The sequence below is a fragment of the Antennarius striatus genome, chromosome 21 (assembly GCF_040054535.1).
Source record: "Antennarius striatus isolate MH-2024 chromosome 21, ASM4005453v1, whole genome shotgun sequence".
Taxonomy (NCBI): domain Eukaryota; kingdom Metazoa; phylum Chordata; class Actinopteri; order Lophiiformes; family Antennariidae; genus Antennarius; species Antennarius striatus.
Window position 1 is genome coordinate 6,334,096 of NC_090796.1, and position 26,261 is coordinate 6,360,356.

Consider the following 26,261-nt stretch of genomic DNA (forward strand, 5'->3'; position numbering starts at 1 on the left):
AGTGGGAGCAGAATGGCTTCTGAGAATTCAATTTCAAAATGTCCAATCATAAAAAAATACATATTTCGTTCAAGGACACAAGGAAAGAAATTGATTTCAAAATCGACCAAATGCACCTTGACTTAGCCAACACCACCCCCACCCCCCCCCAAAAAAAAATCAGGTAGAAATAGTACACATAAAAGGCAAAAACTTTGCCATAATATGTCTCGTGTTCCTTTCAAGTACACATAGTCCTGAAGCTGTTAGTAACAGACCTGCAGAACCATCATCAGTGGGAACACGAGGAAGATGCAAGGAAAAGCCCAGAAGCCACGGATGGATGGACTGAGGCCTGATACCACCATGCCAACGCAATGACTGCTGAATAAAAGGGAAAAAAAGTATAGAACAAAAATAATTCAAGAGGTGTTTGACAACTGAGAAAGTAAGAATGATTTAAAATTCACCCGTAAGACACGTTTGCACTGGTGCTATTTAGTCCACTTTAAAGAGACCGACTCTCTAGTTAACAGAAGAGAGGAAGTGACAGTGTAGTGTATTATGGGGAGAAAAAAAACCCATGCCAACAGAGCAACCTGGGAGAAAGCAGAATGTTGCAAAATGTCTTGTGAGACAGAGGCAACAAAATGTTGAGAAATCCTCAAAAATCCCTGAATGGATCATTCCACAGGTAGAGATTCACTGGTATCAGGTCATCATCATCATATCTGAGAATGAAAGACAATCCAAAGGCTCAACTATCCTTATGTAAAGATGGGGAGAGGTTCACCGCGATCTGAAAACCTGTGCATGCAAATTTTCCAACACACTAAGAACGTTTCTCAATGTGTGATTACAAAAACTTTGAGAATTTCACCATCTTCAGTCCAAGGAATCTAAACATTCAGACGAGCTGAAGAAACCTCTGTATCGAATGGAAAAGAATGAACGCTTGTAATGACTGTGACCTTCAATTCGTCAGGCAGCACCGCATTAAAATTCCTCATGATTCTCTGAAGTGTACATCAACATGGGCTCAGGAACATTGTAGTCAGGAACTGGAACTGAAGTTCTTGACACACAACAACGTCATCTGGTGTCTTTGGGAAAGAACTCTGACTACATTTTGTATTCATGGTAACCTCTCAGACATTTTGACAAAAGCATGGTATATTATTTTCAGGTGGCTGGTCCTTTACTCAGATCTTCTGTCAGAATGTGAGGTCTCTACCTTGCTTAGCAACATGGAATGAATGAAATGTTTGACATTTTGGGCAGCCATTAAGAGAAGATTGACAGCTGAAGCTTTGTTAGCTTTCTGAAATGTCTCATTGTAATATTTCAGCGTCAGTGACAGACATGTCTAGACATCATTAGATATGATGTTAGAGAATGGTGTGTCACAGTATAAATGAATAAATGATCTAAACGCATGTACCTTCATTTAAATGGAAATCTATGGAGGAAAAGAATACTGAGGCTTTTCTGCTTGTTTTTTCAGGAACAAACAAATTCTGCAAGTTTCCCCATCCTCTGATAGGAGCTGAATATTTGAAGTCATTTACCAAATTCATACATAATTTTATTTAGACATAATTTCTCTGCTCTCTGCTGATCTTCTCGATGACAGAGATCATCCAACCAAATGCACATTTGAAAGAGAGGATAAGTTAAGATAATAGGAGTGAAGTCGATGACATCATGTTACATCATGAATACAGTCACTTGGGCAGAGACATAAGACAGGAATACTGCATGAGAATGTTGCCCTTGTGGTTTGCACATGGTCGATGGCCCCATCATCAGCTTTCAAGACACATCTGTGAGGCACTCTATTTACTTAAGATGCTTTTCATAGTTGTAACTGTCAAGTTTGAAGACAAAGACACGACACACAAGTTTCAAGATAAGTCAAGCCATAAAACATCAAATGCTATTAATCAAATTTACAGTGATAGGGAGGATTTAAATGATGTGTAGGTCAACTGTAAGTCAACATTTGTTGACTTTGCCATCCCTGGAAAGACTGGCATAGTGGCCATCTTTGACACCCCCTCAATTTGTTCTAAAGGAAGCTGCACTAGAGGAAAGACCTGAATCCAGGAATTGACATCAGTGGTTGACAAGATGTGAGCAGACAAGGCTGCTAATGGACCAGGACGTGTCATCTCAGCACTTTATATCTGACCTACAGAAGCACATCTAAGTTTATAACCACGACTTTTACAATTTAAGAAGGAGGAATGATGGAGTGTGGTCTGGCTGAGTGTGTGTCTCTGTGTGCTGTACCTCCTTCCATCTCTTTCTATACCTGATAAGTTACTAAACTTGGACATCAAAACATTACTGCAGTATTACTGCCACACATTTCAAGATGGGTTGTATTTATCTGTGATTTTAAATACCGGTTCTCTACTCAGAGACCATGCTGAACCATATGGTAAAGCACATCCAAAGTATCTATGGGAAAAACACAAAATGTATTCAGTCTCATGTCTAATGTCTGAAGCCATCCACTTTAAGGACCTTAAAGTAACATTTTGATGTGTGAGACAAGTCGTCCTTCCGTACGGTACATTGTGAGCAAAAATGATCTACCCTCAACATAATTCTACATAATCCTTCAAGAGCACATAATGCAGTCTGCTTTAAAGGCAGGGTAGCATGTCCTTACAGTATTCTATACTGTAGTGCACATAGCAGCATAAACACAGGAAAATGAATCCTCTCTACATCCTCTCATCAGTATACTTATTTATGGCAACACATTATCCTCAGCATTCAGCTACAGCGTCCTGAATAATCATAAATGGTCTCTTTCATTGTCAGTGACAAAAATCTTTGCAACATCCAAAACCGCTGGAGCCTTGAATATTTAAGCAGCGATGCTTTCATATCTGCAACAAAAGCAGCCTTCAAATCGGGACGGGGTCTCTAATCATGGTTCCGAGCTGCCTCGTGGAAAAGGGTTGATGTGTTTTGTTAGCTGATGAAAGCTCAGATGAGATGGACACAGTGCTATTGTCAGTATTTAAATCACTTATAATATCTTAGAAAGCATAATAATATGTGGGATAAACATATAAACTTGATGAGTTGATATAAGAAGGAAAAACCAGCTTTTATTAAATTTATGTAACATTGATGTAATTCTTTTTCTCCCCACAGAATTGACCCACCTACAGTACTTCAGGAGTAAACTCAAAGCATTCGGCCATCAACCATATCTTGCCTTCATATACAGTATCATAACACTATATACATTGTCCAGCCAAAAAAATAAAATAAAGTTGACACCAGAGTGAAGTACACACCTTCTAATATTTTGTTTGATCGCCTTCAGCTTTGCCTGTGGCATTGTTTCAATAATCTTCTGTAATGTCACGAGAATGATTTCATCTATTCTTACATTAATTTCTCACCATGACCACATGTTGATGATGGTTGTCTGATCGATGTGCAAAGCCTTCTCCAGCACATCCCAAAGATTCTCAGTGAGGTTAAGGTCTGGACTCTGTGGTGACCAATCCTCATGTGAAAAAGATGTCTCATGTTCCATTCAGTCCTTTATTGAGGCTAATGTAGGTACAGAAAATGGTGTGCACCTCTTTCATGCTGGATTTTTCTTAATATCATTGTAAGAAAAGAAGTCTGGAAACAAGAACTCACTCTCTTACAGTAAGTCAACAATAAGACAAATGGAAAAATGTAACTGCAACCAGTAATCTATCAATGCCTTTCCGTGGTAACTCCCTCTCTCAAATTTTGCCCAAACTAAAATACGATCCCTTTATTTGTGCATGTACAATGGAAGAAGACAGAACTGTAAAAAAAATAAGCTCTAATGTAAATACAATCTCCTGCGAGGCTTGTTGGAGTCCTTCAGGTCAGTCTACCATTACTTTAGTCCATGCTCACAATATTTGACGGATAGCGGTTGATTCACTGTACGGTCTAAGACCACTGGCAGCAGACATGTTTGCAAGTGCAAGCCAGCCTGAGGTCTTCATACACGCACTATGCATTATTCAAGTCAATAATTGCATCTGTGGAAATGTTCCAAAACCTGGCAGAAATCCTAAGGAGAATCTGATTCAAGATAAAAGACACAGTGCATCTTTCTGAAAAATCATTTCAAACATACATATTTAAAACAGGAAGAAAGTCTGTTGATGCATAATTTTCTATTTGCTTATTTTTTTTAGCAAGAAATAGATCCAACAAGCAGGTGGAAGCAAGGGTAGTCGTGTTCCACAGCTGGAAACTGTAGCAAGTGCCCATGATAATGATGTTTCTATCCCTGCTGTATCTGAGAGAGGACCCTATGTTGTTTCCCATCTGAGAAAAAGGTTAACTGTGGGAGTTCCTACTGTGGCAAAAGCTATAAACCCATTTGCAGAACCGTAGCAGACTCACATAGAGAGCATTCCACTCACCTCACAGCTGAAAGACCACAGAAGGCACAAACACAGGATTGGTGATATCGTCTCTGATCTATGGACAATATTGGCAGACTGACAGCTGGGGTACCGTCACTTTTACCGTTTACTAACAAGAACTAAACCGGATTTAACACATGAAATGAAATCTATTTGATTTGGACCTGATCCAAAACATTGACTTTAAAAAATAATTTGCATTCACTGAAGAAAGAAGAAATCCATTTACAGAGGGGCTACAACGGATTTTTTAGTTTTCATCATAAGGCTGCGACTTGAAAACATGAATAAGACTTATAAGCAGAAAGGAAATTAATTAAAAGCTTTGGAGGCACACCGAGACATTAGACTTGTGTTTAATTTGTGTGTACATATCTGTGAAAAAAGTAAAATAAATGAACAGAAGGAAAAGAGAGAGAGAGATGAAACCACTGCAGAGCATCTTCTAATCCCCTCGCTTCAGTCACTTCAAATTTCGATAAGAGCAGCGACAGCTAAGGACAAATAAAAAACAAGGATTGTTTCAGACATGCTTGCAGCTTGTTTACGTACAAGTTTTACTTAACATCATTAGCAAGCTAAATGAAATAGATGTCATTCTTGCCATCATCGTTAAACACGTGTCTGAAAAATAACAGGAAACCAGCTACTGGTTGGTAAGCCATCAGGTGAAAGTACGGCATGTGATGCTACAGCTATGAGAAGATCGAAGATATCACATATAAAAATCATTTCTTAAATGACTGCTGATCAATCACAGACACAGAACTTCATTAATGGGTTTGATGATACAAAATGTCCCAAGTTTAACTGATCAGACACTTGTTTCATGTCCTTTTGTATCTCTCTTTCCACATCTCTCATGTCTCCACAACTTCTTCTTCTTCTTCTTCTTTTCCTCTCAGCTCTTCCCTTCAGGGGTCGCCACAGCGAATCAATTTCCTCCATCTAGCCCTGTCCTTTGAATCCTCTTCTCTCACACTAACTACCTTCATGTCTTCCCTCATTACATCCATAAACCTCCTCTTTGGTCTTCCTCTAGGCCTCCTGCCTGGCAGTTCAAAACTCAGCATCCTTCTATCAATATATCCACTATCTCTCCTCTGGACATGTCCAAACTATCTCAGTCTGGCCTCTCTGACTTTATCTCCAAAACCTCTAACATGTGCTGTCCCTCTGATGTACTCATTCCTGATCCTATCCTTCCTGGTCACTCCCAGAGAGAACCTCAGCATCTTCATCTCTGCTACCTCCAGCTCTGTCTCCTGTCTTTTCTTCAGTGACACTGTCTCTAGACCAAACAACATCGCTGGTCTCACCACAGTTTTGTACACCTTTCCCTTCATTTTAGCTGAAACTCCTCTATCACACATCACACCTGACACTTTCCTCCACCCGTTCCATCCTGCCTGTACACGCTTCTTCACCTCTTTTCCACACTCTCCATTGCTCTGGACTGTTGACAGTAAGTACTTAAAATCCTCCACCTTCTTGATCTCTTCTCCCTGTAACCTCACTCTTCCACTTGGGTCCCTCTCATTCACACACATGTACTCTGTCTTACTTCGGCTAACCTTCATTCCTCTCCTTTCCAGGACAAACCTCCACCTCTCTAGCTTCTCCTCCACCTGTTCCCTGCTCTCACTACAGATCACAATGTCATCTGCAAACATCATAGTCCATGGAGATTCCTGCCTAACCTCGTCTGTCAGCCTGTCCATCACCATAGCGAACAAGAAGGGGCTCAGAGCTGATCCCTGATGCAGTCCCACCTCCACCTTGAACTCCTCTGTCACACCTACAGCACACCTCACCACTGTCTTACAGTCTTCATACATGTCCTGCACTGCTCTAACATACTTCTCTGCCACTCCAGACTTCCTCATACAATACCACAGTTCCTCTCTGGGCACCCTGTCATAAGCTTTCTCCAGATCTACAAAAACACAATGCAGCTCCCTCTGGCCTTCTCTGTACTTCTCTATCAACATCCTCAAAGCAAATACTGCATCTGTAGTACTCTTTTTTGGCATGAAACCATACTGCTGCTCACACATGTTCACTTCTGCCCTTAGTCTAGCTTCCACTACTCTCTCCCATAACTTCATTGTATGGCTCATCAGCTTTATTCCTCTGTAGTTGCCACAACTCTGCACATCTCCCTTGTTCTTAAAAATGGGCACCAGCACACTTCTCCTCCATTCCTCAGGCATCTTCTCACTATCTAAGATCCTGTTGAACAACCCAGTCAGAAACTCTACTGCCACCTCTCCTAGACACTTCCAAACCTCCACAGGTATATCATCAGGACCAACTGCCTTTCCACTCTTCATCCTCTTCAATGCCCTCCTCACTTCATCCTGACTAATCTTTGCTACTTCCTGGTCCACAACAGTCACCTCTTCTAGTCTTTGTTCTCTCTCATTTTCCACGTTCATCAACTCTTCAAAGTACTCTTTCCATCTTCCCATCACACTACTGGCACCTGTCAATAGACTTCCATCCCTATCCTTAATCACCCTAACCTGCTGCACGTCCTTCCCATCTCTATCTCTCTGTCTTGCCAACCGGTATAGATCAGTCTCTCCCTCCTTACTGTCCAACCTAGCATACAAGTCTCCACAACACTGTCATCAAATCTCTCAAACAGAAAAAAAACATATTAAAACTGGAGTGGCATTCAGTCAGTAATTCCTTCAACAAAGCCAAATAATCCCACAAAACTTCGGGAGAAACACACTGCAATAAACAAAACTGATCCCAAACAAATGATAAAATGGTATTTGTTACTACATGGAGAAACAGGAAACATTAAAGGGATTATAAATTAAAAGTGGAGCATCATTAGGCATATATAGTTTGATCTTTCCTACAATGTGACAATCATCTTCCACCAGACAGTCAAGCAACATGGTCAGTTAAAAACCTCAGGGCTCCTATCAGTATTTTAATCACTGCCCAAATGCAGTAGATTGAAGTCTTTGTGGAGTAAAACCATAGAATATCTGGGCAAAATGTGGGTGAAGATTGTCAGTCACTCAGGTCATGGCAGGTATCTGTGCTGAATAAAGTCAACTGGACTTATAGGAAAAGCTGAAAGAGGTTTTGCCTCTCAGCCATAAGGTTTCATCACTTCCCAGTGAATAAACACCACCAAGCTTTTCCTATGACTTAAGTGCCCTGCATGTAAAGTTTAGACAAAAACATTTACAATAAGGTGAGCAGGAGACAAGTACACCATTTGGACAGATAGGGTTACCCAGTATCTGGATTTATAAACAACTACATAACAAGTCTTTGGCAGTGACCACACCCCATTAGCCCAATGAGAAAAGTTGTCAGACAACGAAAACTTTACGAATAAAAAGCCTTTTGGATGGAAAAATTAAAGATTACTTAACATCTAAAAACTAGATTTTTTAAAACTCATTCATTCTATCTATTTCCTTAACATCCATTGTTTCGTATCAGTTGTTTAATTACTGAAATATACCTATGTATCACAAAGAAAGCCAAAAAAACCCAACAACCTGATCAGCTTCTTTATACAAATTCAGGTCTAAAATTTAAGAGATTTTTTTCCAGGTCCATGGACATCCCTCCCTACAAGATTGGTAGAAATTTACTATATAATGTTTGCATAATCCTGCAACTAGACAACCCAACAATCCATGGACAAAGCGTGAAAACATAACATCATTAGCAGAGTTAATGACCTGAAATAAGAAGTTTTAATAAAGAGAGAAACCCCATAACAAGGAAACCTGAGAGACAAATCTAAAAACTAAAAGGAAAAAAACAAAAAACAGGTGCTTTATGGAGAGACAATGCCAGAGTCAAAAATAGAGAGAGGTGATTAGTTCCTCGACAGGAGAAAAGGATGTTTATTTTAGGGATCTGTGCTGGGAGGAGGAGAGCCAGTGGATGCAGATGAAGAGGAGGAGGAGGATGAATGTTGTTGGAAGTGTAGAGAAGAGGAAGAACTAAGGATATGGAAGACAAGGGGCAACTACAGTTGAACCTATAAGAAACACTGGAATAATTGGTGGAAGGGTAAGTGTGAAGATGAGGAGAAAATGGAGGCATGTGGAAGGGAAAAGAAAGCCAAGTTTACGATGGGAGTGCTTGCAGTAAAACCCTGTGGATGATTAAAAGGGAAAATTAACGACTCACTGAATAACTGAATCCATGGACGAATCAACAATTAAAATAACATGTAGAAGAATTGACTGAAGAAGCTGTAAGCAGCACCTGAAAAAAAAACCCACTGCAGATTCCTTTGTTCTGTTGCTAAGTGAAAACAGACATGTTTTCAGGGCTGCACCAGCAGACTATCGAGTGTCCTTTTGATTAACTCGATTCATGAGTTCAGAGGTGTTGCAGAGGATATTACACACTTTGTATGATAGACCATACCCTTCTACTGTGTTAAGCCCCTAAGCACCCCTTAACCCCATAAGTCTTCTGTGGCACATGTGTAACAACTCCCAGTCTGCAAATAAATGCTGGGATACTTATTTTTGCCAGATAACTTAAAGAGATTAACCTTTAGTGTTTTTTATACCCTCTGTCTTTGCTCAGGGGAGGTTACTCAGGGTTTATAACAGTGTAAAGCTCTTAAATAAAGGAAAAAAATACCCCATCCAATCCATTAATGTTAACTTTTTGTTCTGCAGGAGGAAAATGTTCCCAGAAGTTATCATTGGCAAATAACAAACAATACCTCCACACATTCAAATAAAGTAAAGCCTAGAAGAAAAAAAGCACTTTTATTGTCTGTTAATCCATATCCTCTATAACATGAAAACATTATAAGTACGTGAAATATGAAATAAACAGCTGGTAAATGATGAAAAGTCTACCTCTGTAAGTAAAACTAACTGAAGAGGACAACAGATGAATAAATAAAAATAAAAAGCAAAATATATAATTAAAAACTTCTCTTTACCATAGTACACTTTAATGTGAGGTAAGTGACTCAACAAACAGGACTGCTATCAATATCAAAGTTCATACTGATGCTTTAGACTGAAAGCATCGTGCTCAAATTGAATGTTATTAATAGAAGGCTGTGCTGGACAACTGACTGCATGCATATCCACAGTGTTAGCAGAATGCATTAAAAGTTGTGTCATTTAAAATGCATAGAAATGACAAAATAACACAACCTGATGGAATGGAGGTCAACTCAGAAATTACTTTCAATCGTTTCCAAACACTGAGGTCAAATTAGAGCCAAGGGATCATCTGGAGCATTTCTGAGCTCCAGCAGCTTTGTACTGATGCTACTTGAAGCTGCTACAAGCTTTTGCTGTTAATAACACGATTTGGTCATTATTGAATCACTAATTTTGGTAATGTATCATTAACCAGTTAATGTAGGGCAGGTTTACTTATCTGGGAAGACAGCAACTATTAGATGGAGCCAAACTAGAAACACACACATGGATACAGATAGAGCTCTCCATCTGTAATTTAGATTTATTTCATCCAAAGTTTGTGTACATTAAACAATAAATACATAAATTCATTTAATTATTAGGTGCAGTTTAACTTATGTGATGGCCCTCAGCCACTTTACCTTTTTGATGGTCTTTGTGCTCCTCCCTCCTCAGAGAGATTCACCCACCTGTGACCTCCTCTGCAAAAGCGTAGCCTTACCAAGATGGCTCTTTCTATTTGAAAGGCTAGTATCCACAGACTCCTCAGTATATATTTGTTTTGTTCACTTGTATTTTGATCTGTGTCACTTAAATTCTGTTTTTTGAGTAAATTCATGGATAATTAATTGTGGCTCTCTTGAATGAGATGACACAACGCATAACTAAAGTACAATAAAAGACTAAATGATAGAAAAAACCTTTTTGGGTGGACATCAGAATAAACTGGGGGTTTTATAAGTTTAATTTACTAGGTATATTATTAGATCTTTCTCTCTCGTTGTGATTTTTATCGTTGAAACTTAAGGGACACATAGAAGCGCGCGGTGTTCACCAATACGTCATCTGCCTTACCCACCAAAGGCTGGTGATCAGTTAGCCAAAACTATAACCTGTAAACTTTGTGGAGCATTAAGAAACAGTTCTAGTGATAATTCACTGTTCACATCTTTAGACACAACCCCTTTAACAAAGTCCTCTGTGACCGTAGATCATCCCTGACCTTTTCAAGTCTCCAAAGTCACCAACAATCACCAATAAACGGCACTGTTAGTAAAAAATATATCTGAAATTAAACCGTGGAAAAGGCTTCTGAGTAACTCAATTAGCCCTGTGAATCACTGCAGCATATTTATATGAGCCCCATTGAATTGGCCGTATTCACAAGATGTTGAGTTACTACAAAAGTTAAAGACAGATTAATGACGGTTACAGCAGCTCATGCTGTTATGCTGCCCATACCAGAAATAAGTGCAGAGATGTACTATAAGGTCTGTGTTAAAATCATAATCCTGTTGGTAAGTACACACTCCACCTACTCTTCAAGCAGCTGGGAGTTAAACACTCAGTTAAACACTGAACAAAGACCACATATCTCCAATGTAAATCAATGGCTCTGAAGCCGCACCGGAAACAGATTTTTTTCTTTTTGTGCAGGCGTAGTTACTTCATGATTCATATGGAACAGCTATCAATATGCTAAAGATTGTGAGCTTTTACCACACAAGGCCACAGTCCAAGTCCTTTCAGCCTAGTGGGTGGTGGCCAGACATGAGCTCTCAACACTCACATCTAAAGCTACGTCTGAAAAATTATCCAACGCGATAGTGGGTGGCGGTGCCCTCCTCATTGTGTAACCATGTTTTGTGTAGTTTAGGTAAAATACAGTGTGTGGCCTCCGGCTTGTGGCTGACCCCAGAAGAAGAGGGCGTGGGCTAAATCTGTGTCATTGATTGGTGTCGCCCATCGACTATCCACCAATCACGGGTTCAGCTGGGTTTAACCTAAACGTGCCAGTCAGGGCAGCTGTCATTCAGGCTCACAAACTACTTTGTTTGAGACACATTTAGTCTTGAGGAGGGATCAGGGCAGGCAACAGGTTCAACACTGATAATGATAAACTGGTGTTAAATTTAACTTCCTGTTTGGATACACTAGTCATAGGGTTCTGATCCCATTTTGCATTTAGTGTTGTAGTAGATGGGAGCTTGAGGTTTAACTATCTCTTTTATTTTAGGTCTTCATTTTTAGTTAACTGGCAGCACGGTGGTGCAGTGGGTAGCGCTGTCGTCGAACAGCAAGGCGGTCCCGGGGTTTGCATCCTGCTCTGTGCGGAGTTTGCATGTTCCCCCCGTGTCTGTGTGGGTTCTCTCCGGGTTCTACGGCTTCCTCCCACCTCCAAAAACATGTGCTTCAGGTTAATTGGCTGGCTTCAAGCTCATATGAAAGGCCATGAAGTCATTGCCGTGTTTCCGCTGGAGAGCAGCCTCGAGTATGATTTAGTTAAAGTTGTAATTTTGCGAGCATATGAGCTGGTTCCTGAGGCATACAGACAAAAATTTTGAAATCACAGAAAGGCCCAGAACCAGACCTACGGTGAGTTAGTGAGGAAAAAGAAAACTCTGATAAACGGAGCATGAGTTGCCAAGCATTCGACTTTGACTCTTTAAGGGAGCCGATTTTGCTGGAAGTGTTTGCCTAACCATATTGTAATGTATTTGAGTAAACAAAAAATGGAGTCACTCTCTGCTGCTGCTGTCATGTTAGCTGAGGAGTATGTAATGAATCACAAGACTGCTTTCACATCAGTCTCTCCGAAGAAACCTTGAAATGCTCTGGCTGCACATACTAGTCTTATTACTGCCACAAACCTGGACATCATACTGCAAATTGCCAAAGTATTAAGCGTAGTGTGCTGCAAGCACCATCTACAAGCCACCAAAAGGCACATCAGGCTGATTAAAGCGGAGCTGTAAGCAAAAAATACTTTTAGTAAGGATGAAAATAGTGATTGTTTGCAAGCCTTTTGTATTTGATGGTTTAGTGTTAGCTAACAAGTAAGTCAGCTGAGCAGTGCAGGGTGCGTATTTTTGAGAGACACAGGTGGCTAGTAATCCATAATTCTGGCCTCTGATTTACCATTTAACAAGCAATCTACCTGAAATGGGATACGTTCACAGACCCGTAGATTGTGTATACGTGCAATCAAAGGTAGTCAGTGGTTTTTTTTTCCTATTGCTGTTAGCCCTGCCTTACCAATCAAGAGTATTGCTCTATCAATGGATAATAATCTAGCTAGTAAAAGTGACTCCTGCACTGGAAGTGTTCGAGTCCCCTCAGCACATCAAGGCTGGTAATGACACACCTGCACACTTCAGATTTTAATCCCGTTTGCAAAGTCATTTGCACACAAGTATTCAAAAATAAATATGATGCTGATAATATTTCTTTGTCTGACAGTGTTCTTATGTTTATTCAGATCAAGTTAAAACGGAGAATGAGACAAATAATGCGGTGGACCCCCCCCCCCCCACACACACACACACACAAAGGTGCCCTCTGTCATACCATTATGCTCCTGGTAAACCAAGAACGTCTGTCCACCATTCAAAGAGCAAACCCGACACTAAGAAAGTGCCTCAGCAGTGTGGTAAATGCTTTCAAAGTGGTAAAAATGTGGCATACTCATTTGATAATGATGTCTTCATGTGTAAATGGTCTCCGGCCACTGATGATTCTGATTTAAACTCCGTTTACCAGACTACTGTCCCCACTGTGTTTCCTTACGCCTATGTGTTCCGACATGAAGGTCAGCGGTTGGGACACCAAGGTGTAAGGAAAACATCAGTGTATTCTAAAGCATTTCTTTTAGCCTGGCTTGAAAAGTGTCTAAATGTTGCTCTTGTTGTCACATTTGCCAAATTTGCCTAGGAAACCAAATTAGATAATCCTGCTAGCTTCATTGTGTCCAGCACCAGCAATAGTTGGAACTTGACAAAAAAATGACGAGACTCTTTCTCTCAGCTATCTTTTATGTGAATGAATTAGACATTGAAGAGGCCTTCAGCATAGTAAGAGCCAGTGAGGTTGAGGGTAATGGCACGGTTAGGTTATGTTGAGCAATATACCTGAAGAAGTCTAAAAGACAGAAGGGAGAGCAAAGCAGAGTGATGGGGAAAATAAAACATGAGAGGGAGACACAAGTAATTAGAGGCAAACAAAATGGGTAGATGTAAAATGGGAGTAACAAGGGAGTGGGAGCAGAGAAGACAGACAAGCGAGGCAGACTGACAAATTAGGTTAAGACCAAGATCTAATATCTTGAGGCAAAGCAGAGATCATCACGCTCTTTCTGACTCCCTGCAAGGGATAACTGCATTTCTATCCTGATTCTGCCAGCCTCAGACAACTGGGAGAGAGAGGGCAAAGCCCTGACCCCACCTCTCACATCGTATTTTGACTAGAAAATGATACCTCTCTGAAATAGTTTTTTTTTTTTTTTTATTGGAAGCCAGCTTATGAAAAAGACTGCTGGGTATCCTCAAATAGCACCTAAATGTTTTATTGGTTAAAAAATAGATGGTGTAAAAAGGGGGCCCAAAGATGCAGGATGACACAGTAATCTACAGCACTTAACGAACACACACGATCATTATATTGGTTTAAGGCATGGCACAACCAGATGGAAGTCTCCAGGGCCAGGAGCCATTACTCCAAATGATACTGTTTTGTAGGAGTTAGGGTTTAACCAAATGCTTTCATAGGCATTTTATACATATACAGTCTCCAAAAATGTATACATCCTTTAGCAGCTGGTAACTACATTTTTCATGGGTTTATTACAGATTAAACGTCTTGAAGTCAATGATGACAGCAAGACTAGCCTTCAAAGACAGGACGGTCATTCTAAAATGCTACTAGAACTATGAAAATACAGTTGAAATACAAAGACAATTTAATTTTTTTTATATTCTGTCATAATCCCCGAAAGGAAATTAAGAACAAAATGGAGTTTCAGAAAGATACACCAACAAGAGCTACCATCACTCAAATTAGAGATAAGTTTGAAGCTGAAGAAAGTGTGTGCAGCAAGCTTGTCCTGAGGAAGGGACTCCCTCCTAAATTGTCTTTGCACTTCAACTGGATTCTCATACTTCCAGTGGCATTTTAGAATGTCTTGAAATTTTCACTACAGCTCATGATGGTAACAAATCCAAATATGTTGGTATTTTATATTTTCTTGCTGGTTTTCATATTTTTCTTGGCAGGTAATCTAGTGCTAAATCCCTCTATCTTCAACCAAACACTGGCAAAAAACAAATGACTGAAAGTACTTCTGTTTGAGCATAAACATCAACCGAGTCACCTGATTTGTCTCTGATCTTCTCTCCATTTCTGTCGCTTTGCTTTGTCTCTTTAATTACAATTATACTACAACTATACTACAATTAAAATTCAATGTTTTACAGCCACAAGCTTGTATCAAATCTGTATTAAAAAGAAACAATGGCACATTATACATTTTGTTATATTACTTTATATACTGTACTTTTGTGATCCCCTAAGGGGCATTAGAAGCAGTCTAGTCACTCACGTGCACATACTCAGGGTGGCTGAGTGGGAGTGGGAATCGAACTACCAATCTTGTGAACATTGGACGACCCGCTCTACCACTGAGCCACTGCCATTCACTGTATGTTGATTTGTCATTATAATAGAAAATTTGCATCTGCGGAGACAGGAACATCGACTCGACTACAATTACACCGAAGCGTAAACTCAGTATGAACATAAAGAATAGCATAACAATAATAATAATAGTTAATATGGTCTGATGAGGTTTTATTTTATGCTTGAGATCAGGCATTGCTAGCATATTTTTCCATATCTATCTGTTCATCTATCTTTATCTACACACATTTATTATGTGAAGGTTTGTGGAGGGTTGAAGCTAATCCGGCCTCATAGTGCCTGACACATGTTCATCAACAGCTATGAATCATGTTTAAATGTCACTGGACAAGATAGTGAACAATTATCTCCAAATATTATAAATCACTCTGAATAAGAGCAGTGAATGAAGGGCCTGAAATGGAAATGTGATGTGTATGACACATATTCCTAAATCTGATTTGCTGCCCGTGCTGCAGAGTGTAGCTGCAAAGCCTGCCTCCGCCTTCCTCAGGATGTTTAAAATATGACTGATGGAAGTCTGACTAAAACATCTATATGCACTATCCACATCATTTCAAACCATTCATCAATACAATCAACAACACATTTTTTTTGCCCTCTCACCATCCAGGCATCATCCTAACAATAATCATTAATATGCACACTCACATTCATCAGTGTGTGTACAAACACAGTAATGTTGAAGAAACGGCCATGCGATTAGCAATGCAACATTAAAAACAGATAATCTGCTTCTGAATGCCACACAAGCGCACACAGAGAAGCCACCCCAAAAGTTCACATTAATACGTATGGGTGTATTATCTTATCCCCGTGCGGTCTGCACCTCTGGCCAATCAGAACAACTCAGATTGGGCAGGACTGAATGCAAAAGCTTGCCGTCTCAGCATCCGTGAGTCTCCAAGGGTAAACCTGCTATACCCAGTGGCTGCTGCAGACATTAAAGGTGCTAACATTCATCATATTACCTTTTTTTACGATGGTAAACCATTGCAGGCATTGGTGCACATTGCTAAAGAGTGCCAGCAAGGGCATCTCAATTATTCATTGAGCGGTTGATTTATGTGTTTTGATATGGTGCATATTAAAGGCTTTGGGAGGCACAGTGAAGAAGAAGATGGTTTACGTAACTGCTATTAATTGGGACTCTCTATCACCCTTGCTCTTGGAGCACAGAAACAACTACCCTTAAAGGTATTTTACCATGCATAAAGACAAGCATATACAGAAGATACTAATACGGCATGTTTTTGCAAATGCAGTTGCAGCACTTTCTCTTGACCCACAGAGCATTTCTTGAACCTAACGCAAAGGTTTGTACCAAGATCTTGAATTTATGTGAAAATCCTAGACTTTGTTTTTTCTAATGAAAGACAATCTCTGTTTTGCAAAATTATATAACAAATTTTTAAGTAAAACAGATGGTGAGTTGTGGATTGGAGGCTCTCATTATTGGCCTACTTGTATGCACTTTGTGTACGTACACTTCATTCATGCTGCTCTATCTGGGTACCGTCTATTTCAATGTTTGTTTGTGTTTGAGTGTGCACAAGTGCATATACTGTAGGCTTGAATAATACCAAGCTTTCTACCCTTGAACTGTCAGGAGCAACATGTTAACAATTTATGAAGCAAGAACATCAGTGACAATTTTCAGATCAAACCATTCAGACACCATCCATTCATCCATATTTCTGTATAATATCATGTAAATGCTAAAAGAGAAGTGTACAGTACGGCTGGTGTTGATCTCTTTATATCCAATTCCTTCTCCTTTATTTCTTAGCTTTTCTTTAGATGATGAGTTTTGGTGGACTGCCTTTTTAATCAAATGACTCCACACATCCTGATAACACACAACTAGCCAGTGCCTCCATTATTAGGAAATGAATGGCTCCTCATCAGCTTTTGACTGATGCTCATTTCACAACACAATGCCAACCTAAAATACTGTAGATAGGCCATGAAATCAGAGACACTCCTGCATACACAAAACAACTCCTTATGTCCACTGATAGCGTGCAAACAATCCTTCCTTCCCTGCTCTCCTGACTATATTGTTGGTATTGTGTGGGAAATCCAGCCTGATTTGCTACTGCCGGTATAATTCATTAATTATGGCTTCAGAAGGGGAAAAGAAGCACAGCGAGGAATGAAGTGAAGCTGGAATGAAGGCCCAGAGGCCAAAGAGAGCAGCACCCTACTGATAATGGAGCAAATCTATCAGTCTCTTGCTCCCCATCCATCTGTTTCCCATCACAAGTCCATAGACCTTACTGAGCTTTAGGTGGAGGTCATTTCAGAAAGTTTAGAGAGAAAAATGGCTCTGGGCACATTCAAAAGGGAAAATAGGTTAGAAATACGTTGGTGTGCCATAATGCAACACAATCTGGCAGATGGAAGGAGATGGAAAGCAAAGAAATAAAGAAAGAGAACTGACACATGACACAAAAGGGAACAAGAAGGAAGCAAGAAGGAGACATTTAGGGACACACAGTTTGAGAAGTGACGGTTCGTGGCTGATCTGCCTCTCTGGTTGAGTCAGACAGCGGCATAGAGCTTTTAGTGAGCTTATCCCAAACCACAAGGTTGCTGTGACCTAACGTACTGCAAGATCCAGCTTCTAAAAAAAAAATTCCCTCGCTGATCCCCCAAAAGCCTCACCAACTTCAGTTATAACTTAATGCTCTCATTATCTGAACAAATTTTGAGTGTGTGTGTATTTTTGGGTGTGCTGAGGTGATGATGGTGAGAAAAATATGAATAAAAAAACTACAGTATATGCAACCACTTGAGGGTATTTAAAGAGACCCCCGTCTTCTCTGTTGATGATGTTCCACAGTTTTAAGCCATTGACTTGATGTTAAATCACCGCAACAACTTAACCTTAACATCATCAGAAACCTTAGTTATTAGTCCAAGAACAAAAGCTGTTTCCTTAGGGAGCCATTAGACGAATATAGATCTAGGAAGGAGAGTGTCCAACCGACCAGATGGGCTGTGCTTTATACCAGCTCCAAGGCTGGACAGCAGTCTCACAGAGACTATTATTGTGAAGGAGAAATTAGGCTAAATCTCTACAACACATGCTCAGGTTTGACACTGGGCCTAATCCATTAATGATGGACTGCCTGAAGCTGGTATTGCTTACTCCTGTGTGTTTCTCATATTTATGAATTCTTATCTTATTTAATTCATTTCAAAATAGTCAAATTTCTTCAGCTAGAATTTAATTTTTCAAACAAGATCATTATTTTCTTTTGTTGTCAGACATTTTTTACTTCATGTTCCAGATTAGCTCCATTTCAATCCTTTTGTATGTTTACTGCAAATCTTTGCCAGAGTTCATCAATAGGTTTTCCAAAAATTATCACTTACATTTCACTCTACATTTCCATCCATCCTGGTTTTTTTTTGCTAAACTAAATATTAGACGAGACAGCACTCAGACATACAAAAGAGTAAACACATGCATTGCAACCAACAAACACAACCTCCCTGGTGGAAGTAAATGTTGTTATGTTGCTGAAAGATACAAAATATTTGAATAAAACACAACATGCACCAAAAAAATGAATAATATTTGAATACAATTTCTTCACTGGGAGGCCTGAAAATAATTATCATGCAAGTGAAATATCCTTAGTTCTGGAATGTTTTCAAGATTTTACTCGTCCAACCAGAATAATAAGATCAAAAGACATACTGCTCATAACACCCCAGTCACAGATCAACTCAAATGTAAAATGTATGATGCTCAGCCTATGGCTTAGGTGGAGCAGTAATACTGACATATCGGTCTATAATGAATCTCTCAAAACTATCACTCTATGATGGTGCCATTATGGTGCACTCACCTTAAAGTCCTACTGAATATTTAATTTCCAGAAATGTCGGGAAGTCACTTTCCAAACACTCTTCAGCAATTTAATAGCGGGCTGCTTTCCACATTAGCATTTATAACCGCCAATATCACATCTAAATAATTTTATGCTGAGAAACTGCCTGATACTTTTGTATGACTTTTTTCCATTAATGAACGCTGACCAATGAATCTAGTTAAGAGGTTTTGAAGATGTCAATTACAAAAATGAGAGGAATTAAAAAATGTATTTCAATTGCCGTTCCCTTGCTCCTGTCATTGTGTGGAGATGGATAATATCACAGTTATGTTCAGGGTGCCATCAGCCTGAGCCAAAAGTTCTGAATTTACATCTATTATGTATAAGTTTAGCCATGCTGAGGTCGGTTCCCACCCAGCCTTGACTATCAGCTGGAGCTGAGGACATGTCACCTGTCTCTTTCCATATGGTTACACCTGACTAACTTTATAGCTATACCTACTGGCTACACAGCAGATAACAGCAATGTGTGTGAGTGCTCTTCCGTCTGACAAGTGGTTCTGCGTGGCACCATGAAGTGTGTCTCCTACCTGTACTGTACTTGAAAGTGTTTCTGTGTACCCCTGTGATTTCTTGTGTGCATTTATGTGTATATGTGTGTATTCCACCCAGTGAACATTATATTTGTGCCTGTACTACTGCGGACGCGTGTGTGCCGATGCAACGATGTGTGTGTGTGTGTGTGTGTGTGTGTGTCTGTCTCACAAAGCTGAACCAGGGGACTGAATGTCTGAGTGGGCGTTTCTGTCTCAGTGTGGAGCTGGTGGACAGTTGCGGTGAGAGAGCTGAGGTGTAACACCTTGTTAATGTGACAGACACGGTAAAACAGTCACCAAGGGAACGATCCACTGCCTTCTACTTTGCTCGATAACTTGACAGATTCAATACGAAGCAGCACTTGCAGCTCACAAGTTCAGTTCCCAACACGCCGTACTTAGACAGGCGTCTGGCACACGGAAGCCAAAGGGGCGTCTGTGTCATTATCACCGCCAAATTATGAGATCTGATTACAAACATGGCACACACTGCACTGACCAATGAATCCATTATTTTGGAGGTGGTTCTGCTTTTTGTATGTTTTGGAGAGGTGTCAGTCAACAATAATGGAGACAAAGTTGAAATTTAAATGCTCTTAAAATTCGACCACTACTTTATGACGGAAAAGTGAAAAAAGAGACGATAACTTTGTCTTTTCATACATTTTAACACCTTTTGTTCATTTTGTGTTGTGTAAGCATCACTTTAATGACATCCTGGCAGATGTGATGCTTATAACACAGAAAATGCCATTCATTTGTATGTAATTGCAGCTAATATTATGTTATGCAACAGTTTCATAAGTTGTGTTAGTATGAGTATGTAGGGCAGATATTCCATAGCTTTCATAAAAGAGGTTGGCTGCAATTAGGAAACATTTTTTATATAACATTTCTTATAGCGTAATTCCAATGTGATCACTGGACAGACATCTGTTTTATTGTATAACTGGTGTGGACTCTACCAACAACTGGTATTTATAGGTATCGTTGTAATTATTGTTCTTGGTGTGAATGACCCTTACAGGTAAAAATGCTGTCACCTCGAAGCTCTAACTTGAACTGAATGCTAATATATTGCATGAACATCTGAACATTGAAAGCAATTATTCTAATAGGTACCAGGACCATTTTTGGAAAATATATTAATACAAAAAGAAAAAACATCTTAGCATTTGACTATTTGTCCCAAACTTCACAGATGTTTGTGCCTAACAGTACACTGGACCTTAACATGTGGCTTCCAACAAGTGGACAGTGATCTCCTGGTGGCAAAAGAGAAAATACCAGTATTTACCAGCTGGAGTACCACCAAACTTGCAATCGATTAATGTTATTGAGACATTTTGGTGAAGCAGTGAAGCATTTCAGAAAACAGCAGGCCAACACCATAAAAGCCTGCTTATTTACAAAAATAGGCCGGAAAGTGGTTTCACCACTTGAGCACAATTGAGTGGGAAAATTAGCCCTGTTTGTGGCAGTGCTAATGGATCGTCAGAGTTCTCATTTGCGCGCAGCCTTGCATCTTTGACGCAAATTTTTTGACAGGGACGCACGATCGTCAGACAGCGTGCGTCCCTGGGACGCAAGCTTTAAATGCACTTCCATTCAACAAAAATATTCACAATATTTCCATTTCTCCACTTAAATTTCATATCCAGATATCGCTTAAAGTTTGGATCTCACACAAGTTTCTCATCACCAGCCTCAACTGCGTGATTCTGCCTTGTTAAAATTGACCAAACGTCCTTTGTCAAACAGCAAATTCTGCTCGTTTTACGCACTGCAGTGAGAGCGAGTAGTTAGTTAGACCCTGCAGAGCAAGCATAAGTGTCCTGTTAGGTTTGTCTCTATCTGTTAAATCGCTTTGAAACATTTGCTGATGTGATTAAGCGCTACACAAATAAAGGTTGGCTGACTATCACCAAGAAAAAAAAACAAGTGAAAATGAGAACTTTCTTGCATAAAATACAAACAGAAGTTGAAGAAGAAAAAGAAACAGATATTACTGTCAGATAATACTGAAATGTGTGTGGATAAGGCTGTCAGCTTGGTGCCAGTTCCACAGGAGAATACAGTATATGAATTTAAGGCAAAGAAGACAATTGAGTAAAAAGCAAATGTGGAAAAAAAAAAAATCACATATTTATTTCTAAAACTCTTTTTTTAAATGACTACCAAGCTTTAACATTTTGATAAATGTACAGTATTTTCCGCACTATATGGCGCACTGCACTATAAGGCGCACCCTCAATAATTTGTTTTTTTAAATAACTTATTTCATATATAAGGCGCACCGGATTATAAGGCGAACACAATAATAAATGCAGTACTATTTATTTGACAAACTGCAGCGGCTGTAGTTGCGCAATCCGTCCACTAGATAGTGCCGCGCTGCTCAGGCAGTCATGATTTTATATTATACTAATGGCAAAACCCAATCCTTGCATACAGCGTCTACGTATATTCTCTTATTACTTTTGGAAAGCATAAACGTCATGTTGGGATTCACAAATTTTTGTTGAAGCGCATCCCAGGGATGCACTACTTTTGAGATAAATTGAACTCTGGATATTGATGAGGTATTCATACAAATCAAGTTTCATTTTTAATTATTTCACAGCTTGAGTAATTGTTCTTTCCAAATCTATAGCTAAACTCAAAGTGATCACAGAAATCTCTCTTTAGTTCTTTTTGTTTTCATCAGTTAATTTATCACCTGGTTGTAGGTTCTCTCATATACCAATAGCAATACCGTGTCAGTAACACTGTATGTTTTAATGTGATGACTGCCGTTGGTAATTATACCAGGTAAATAGACCTGATATTAAAGTGGATTAACGTACCTGGTAGACGTGGTAGGCATTGGCAGCTCTGCCCTGCAGGAACACAGACGGGATCCACACATTGATGAGAGCGCGATGAGCCCTGAGTGATACAACACACACTTACCCTCACTGCCACTGTCATTACAATAACCATTACCATCATCGTCATCACTGGTAGAAGCAACTAAGAGTTCGAGACACCACTTCAAGCGGGTGTGATGAAGTCAACACCGGACCGAACCAGATTGTGTTGCGTTACGAAGTGACCACTTTCATTAAACCCATAAATGGGTGTGTCGGTACCAGTCACTTATGTTAACTGACATGATTTTTTTTAATTCACTATGTTTTAATTTTACACAACAAAGATCTAACAAGGAAATAATATTTTGGCATAGTGAGAGAAGAAATAAGAAATATTAGTTTCCTGTAAAAGATTCTCTATACTGTTTCAACATAAAAGTCTTGTTAAGAAATAATATCGGAAGTGTTGACTTTGTGTTAATAAAGTGTTAAAATAGCTCTTACTGGCAAACAAAACAGGTTTCATGCTCAAGTACTATATCATGATATTTAAAAGCATATATCAACTCAGTAATGAGGGTTCTCTTTTGTAGATGTTAATGATATAGCGGAACTGTGTAGTCAACTTTCAACCTTAGCAAACTATTTTACAAAACACAGAGGCACCATGTTGTAGCACTCAGCTCATGGCCTGTCTTGATGCTGCTACTAAAGAGTTGCATGGTGCTCATTTGCAGTACTTAGAACATACATATAATGGTTTAGTTGCTTTGCATGAATCAATCTGGTTTAAGCATTTACACCAGACTGCACTGGAAAAATTGAAATGTGTGGAGCCACATAAATGTGTCAACACTATCCTGTGGAGCTACTCCTTCGGGTAAAACAATGATTTGTTCAGGACATAACAGCGGATAAATCTAAAAATGTGTTTAATCTTTGTTCACAGATAAACCTGGAATAAGAATAACAAGGTTATGTCAGGAGAAAAGAATTTTTACAGTGCAGTTTTAGATATAAAACATAGATACAAAAGAGTAGAAATGCAAGATGCAGGAGCAAATCAGTATGTATAGAAGGTAGTTTAGATAAGGAGGGAGTGAAAGGCCCCGTCCACACGATGATGGATTTTTTTGAAAACGCAACTTTTTGAAAACGCATCGAAAAAGATTTGCGTCCACATGACAGCGTTTTCAAAAAAATCTCCGTCCACACGTAAACGTATCAGTGCGTTTTCAAAGACGGCTATAAGCATGCCAAACCACGTGGTGGCAGTATTGAGTCAAATTTTATCCAATAGGAATCCTTCGTTTTTTGTTGTCACAAAACGCCTGCAAGAATGCTGCCATCAACAAGGTTCGTACATCCATCATGTTTGTACACACGGGCCCATAAATATGACGTCACAGCGGTTTTCCTCGCAGGCAAGACATTAGCGTTTTTAAAAAGTTGTGGATACACCGACCACACGACAACGCAGAGCCAGCGTTTTTAAAAAAATTCCACCTTGGCCAGCGTTTTCAAAACGTTGTGTTTTCGTTCCGGATATCTGCGTTGTCGTTTGGACGGAAGGCCTAAATGCAACAAAAAAGTTGTGTTTTCAAAAAGTTCCATCATCATGTGGACTGGGCCAAAGACAAAGTGGCATAAGTATTGTTTGGTCTGATGGATAAAAATAAGGTAGGGTGTTCTTACGTCTCAAAGTCTGACAGGCTGGGGTCATCTGATGTCTGGCTTAAATCACCTGCAACCTGGCACAAAGAGAGAGAGGAGCTTGATATTGATAGGACAACATTCATTATACATGCAGGACATGGCATAGACAGGCCCTGTTCAGACCTGGTATTATCAGCCATCCAATCTGAAGTGGACAGCTTTAAATACTGGTGTGAAAGCACACAAGATTGATTGAGGATGCATTTGAAATCTAACAGCCTTCAGAGGTGGTTAGGATATGTTTTAGCAGCAGGCACACTTCCTGTGTCACACTGAAATGACCCCCTACTCCACAGGCATCCGCTACAAAACAAAAAAGGCAATCGGGGAGAACAGATGACAGACTGGCAGATTTCTATTTGGTTCTCTGTAATGCAAATTATGGGTTTAGGCTGTTATTTGCTGGCGTAAATACTGTAGTAGACGGTAGTGAAAAGACTTAATGTTTAAACTGATTTCACCATAATAAAGCAAATTATCCCCAAAACTACCTGAAAGGAAAATCACACCATTGTAAAATATGCTGAGGGAAGACAAACTTTACAAACTAGCAAATGACTATGGGAAATTTTGGATTTTTTATGTCATCCTCTAAATTAGAAATTAAATATGATATATTAGGCATGTCCCATAATCCCTGCAGCAGCCTGTCTGCTGTGAACTTTATGAAAGATAAAGTTTTAATGAGGATTATAATGCCAAATTTGACAAATACAGCAAAAGTAACATATATAGACTACATTTCTGTCACCAACAAGGAAAGGGCTTTGTGAGATGTTGAGTTAGGAGAAACAATAGAAACTTACAAACAATGTCTGACAGGGCTGTGACAGCATGCCCGACAAAAATAGATTAGGGACTAGCGCCAAAAAAAAATACAGGATTTAATCATCAAAGTCTACATTTGGAATGCTTCTAGATGCGCGTGAGTTATCAGCACAGCGATGCCGTCATTGGTAAGTGATGCTTATCCGAATATGACACCCGCTATTCAAATGTGTGCATGCTTCATACCAATACAGTACTAGTGTGTTTCAGTTGAGAAAGTTGTGTGTGCATGTGTGTCCCTACATTGTTGTCGACCAGAGCAGCCTGTCAGCTCCGCGGCTTTCACAGATCACCAACCCTGGGCTGAAATACTGTCAGCACAGAAACCCTTCTCTAACCTCAAGGCTTTGATTAAACCCTCAATAAACACATAATAAAGAAACAAAACAAATAACAGGAAAGAACAGAAAAGACGGAGATGAAGACGAAGAGAGAAATTGTGAAGTATTATCTATAAATATAGTTATCTGAGTTTGGACAACTCCAACTCTTTGGAGCTGGAAGCACAAACGTTAACACACACACACACACACACTCTGTCTTGCTTACTGAGTGATCCAACAGAGCGGGTGCTGAACCTGAGGGATAAGAAGTCCTATCGTCAGCCTGGGGCTCCCATCAATGCCCCTGCATTACCTCGCACTGAAGGCAGTGTGTGTGTGTGTGTGTGTGTGTGTGTGTGTGTTTGTGTGTGTGTGTGTGTGTGTGTGTGTGTGTGTGTGTGTGTGTGAGTGAGTTTGCTTCTTGTTGATGTGGAGACAGACCTTTGAAAAGTGGTTTGCTTTGAGCAATCTATAGTTAGAATTAGCTTCCGTAGCAACAACAGAGAATCAAGCTTCATCAGAGATGTAAACACACACCGTTTGACTGACAAGTCATTTCTGGGAGCAAAAGCTTCATTAGCATATAAAAAAGGTGACACCCTCATGTAAAATTGGGTTAGCCATTACTTGAAGCTGTTGACAGTGGACAAGAACGAGTGGAGGACCCCTGCAAAAACAAACTGTAAATCAAACAACATTACTGGGAAGAAAATGGTTGGGTGTCAGAAGGGAGGCAAATCAGATGAGAGCAGTCATTCGTGTGTGTTTGTGTGTGTATGTTTATATGGGTCTGTGTCCAATCACTCACCGGTCCTCTCAGGTCAATGAGCTCCCGTCTCATCTGAACAATGAGGTGGTCTTTGGCCATGAGCGAACGGTACAGACGCTCGTTAAATTCTATCAGCTCACCATGCATCTCGGCTACCTGCAGTAAAAACACAAAGGAAGAAAACACACACGTCTGCTGAAATTTTTTTAAAATAACACACATGATTTTCCAAAACAAAACTGTAGTTCAGGTCTTGCAGTTTGACATCTCTATCCACAAG

General features: G+C 39.7%; 1 protein-coding gene across 1 annotated transcript in view; it reads right to left on the minus strand.

The window, feature by feature from the left end:
- snx29 (sorting nexin 29) overlaps positions 1 to 26,261 on the minus strand; it is a 111,855-nt gene that overhangs the window by 19,846 nt on the left and 65,748 nt on the right. Inside the window, exons 16-18 of the mRNA XM_068306011.1 lie at positions 26,021 to 26,137; positions 24,041 to 24,096; positions 22,340 to 22,421 (exon numbers count right to left, since the gene is read on the minus strand). Coding sequence (XP_068162112.1) covers positions 22,340 to 22,421; positions 24,041 to 24,096; positions 26,021 to 26,137 — 255 coding nt within the window. The remainder of the gene's footprint in view (positions 1 to 22,339; positions 22,422 to 24,040; positions 24,097 to 26,020; positions 26,138 to 26,261) is intronic.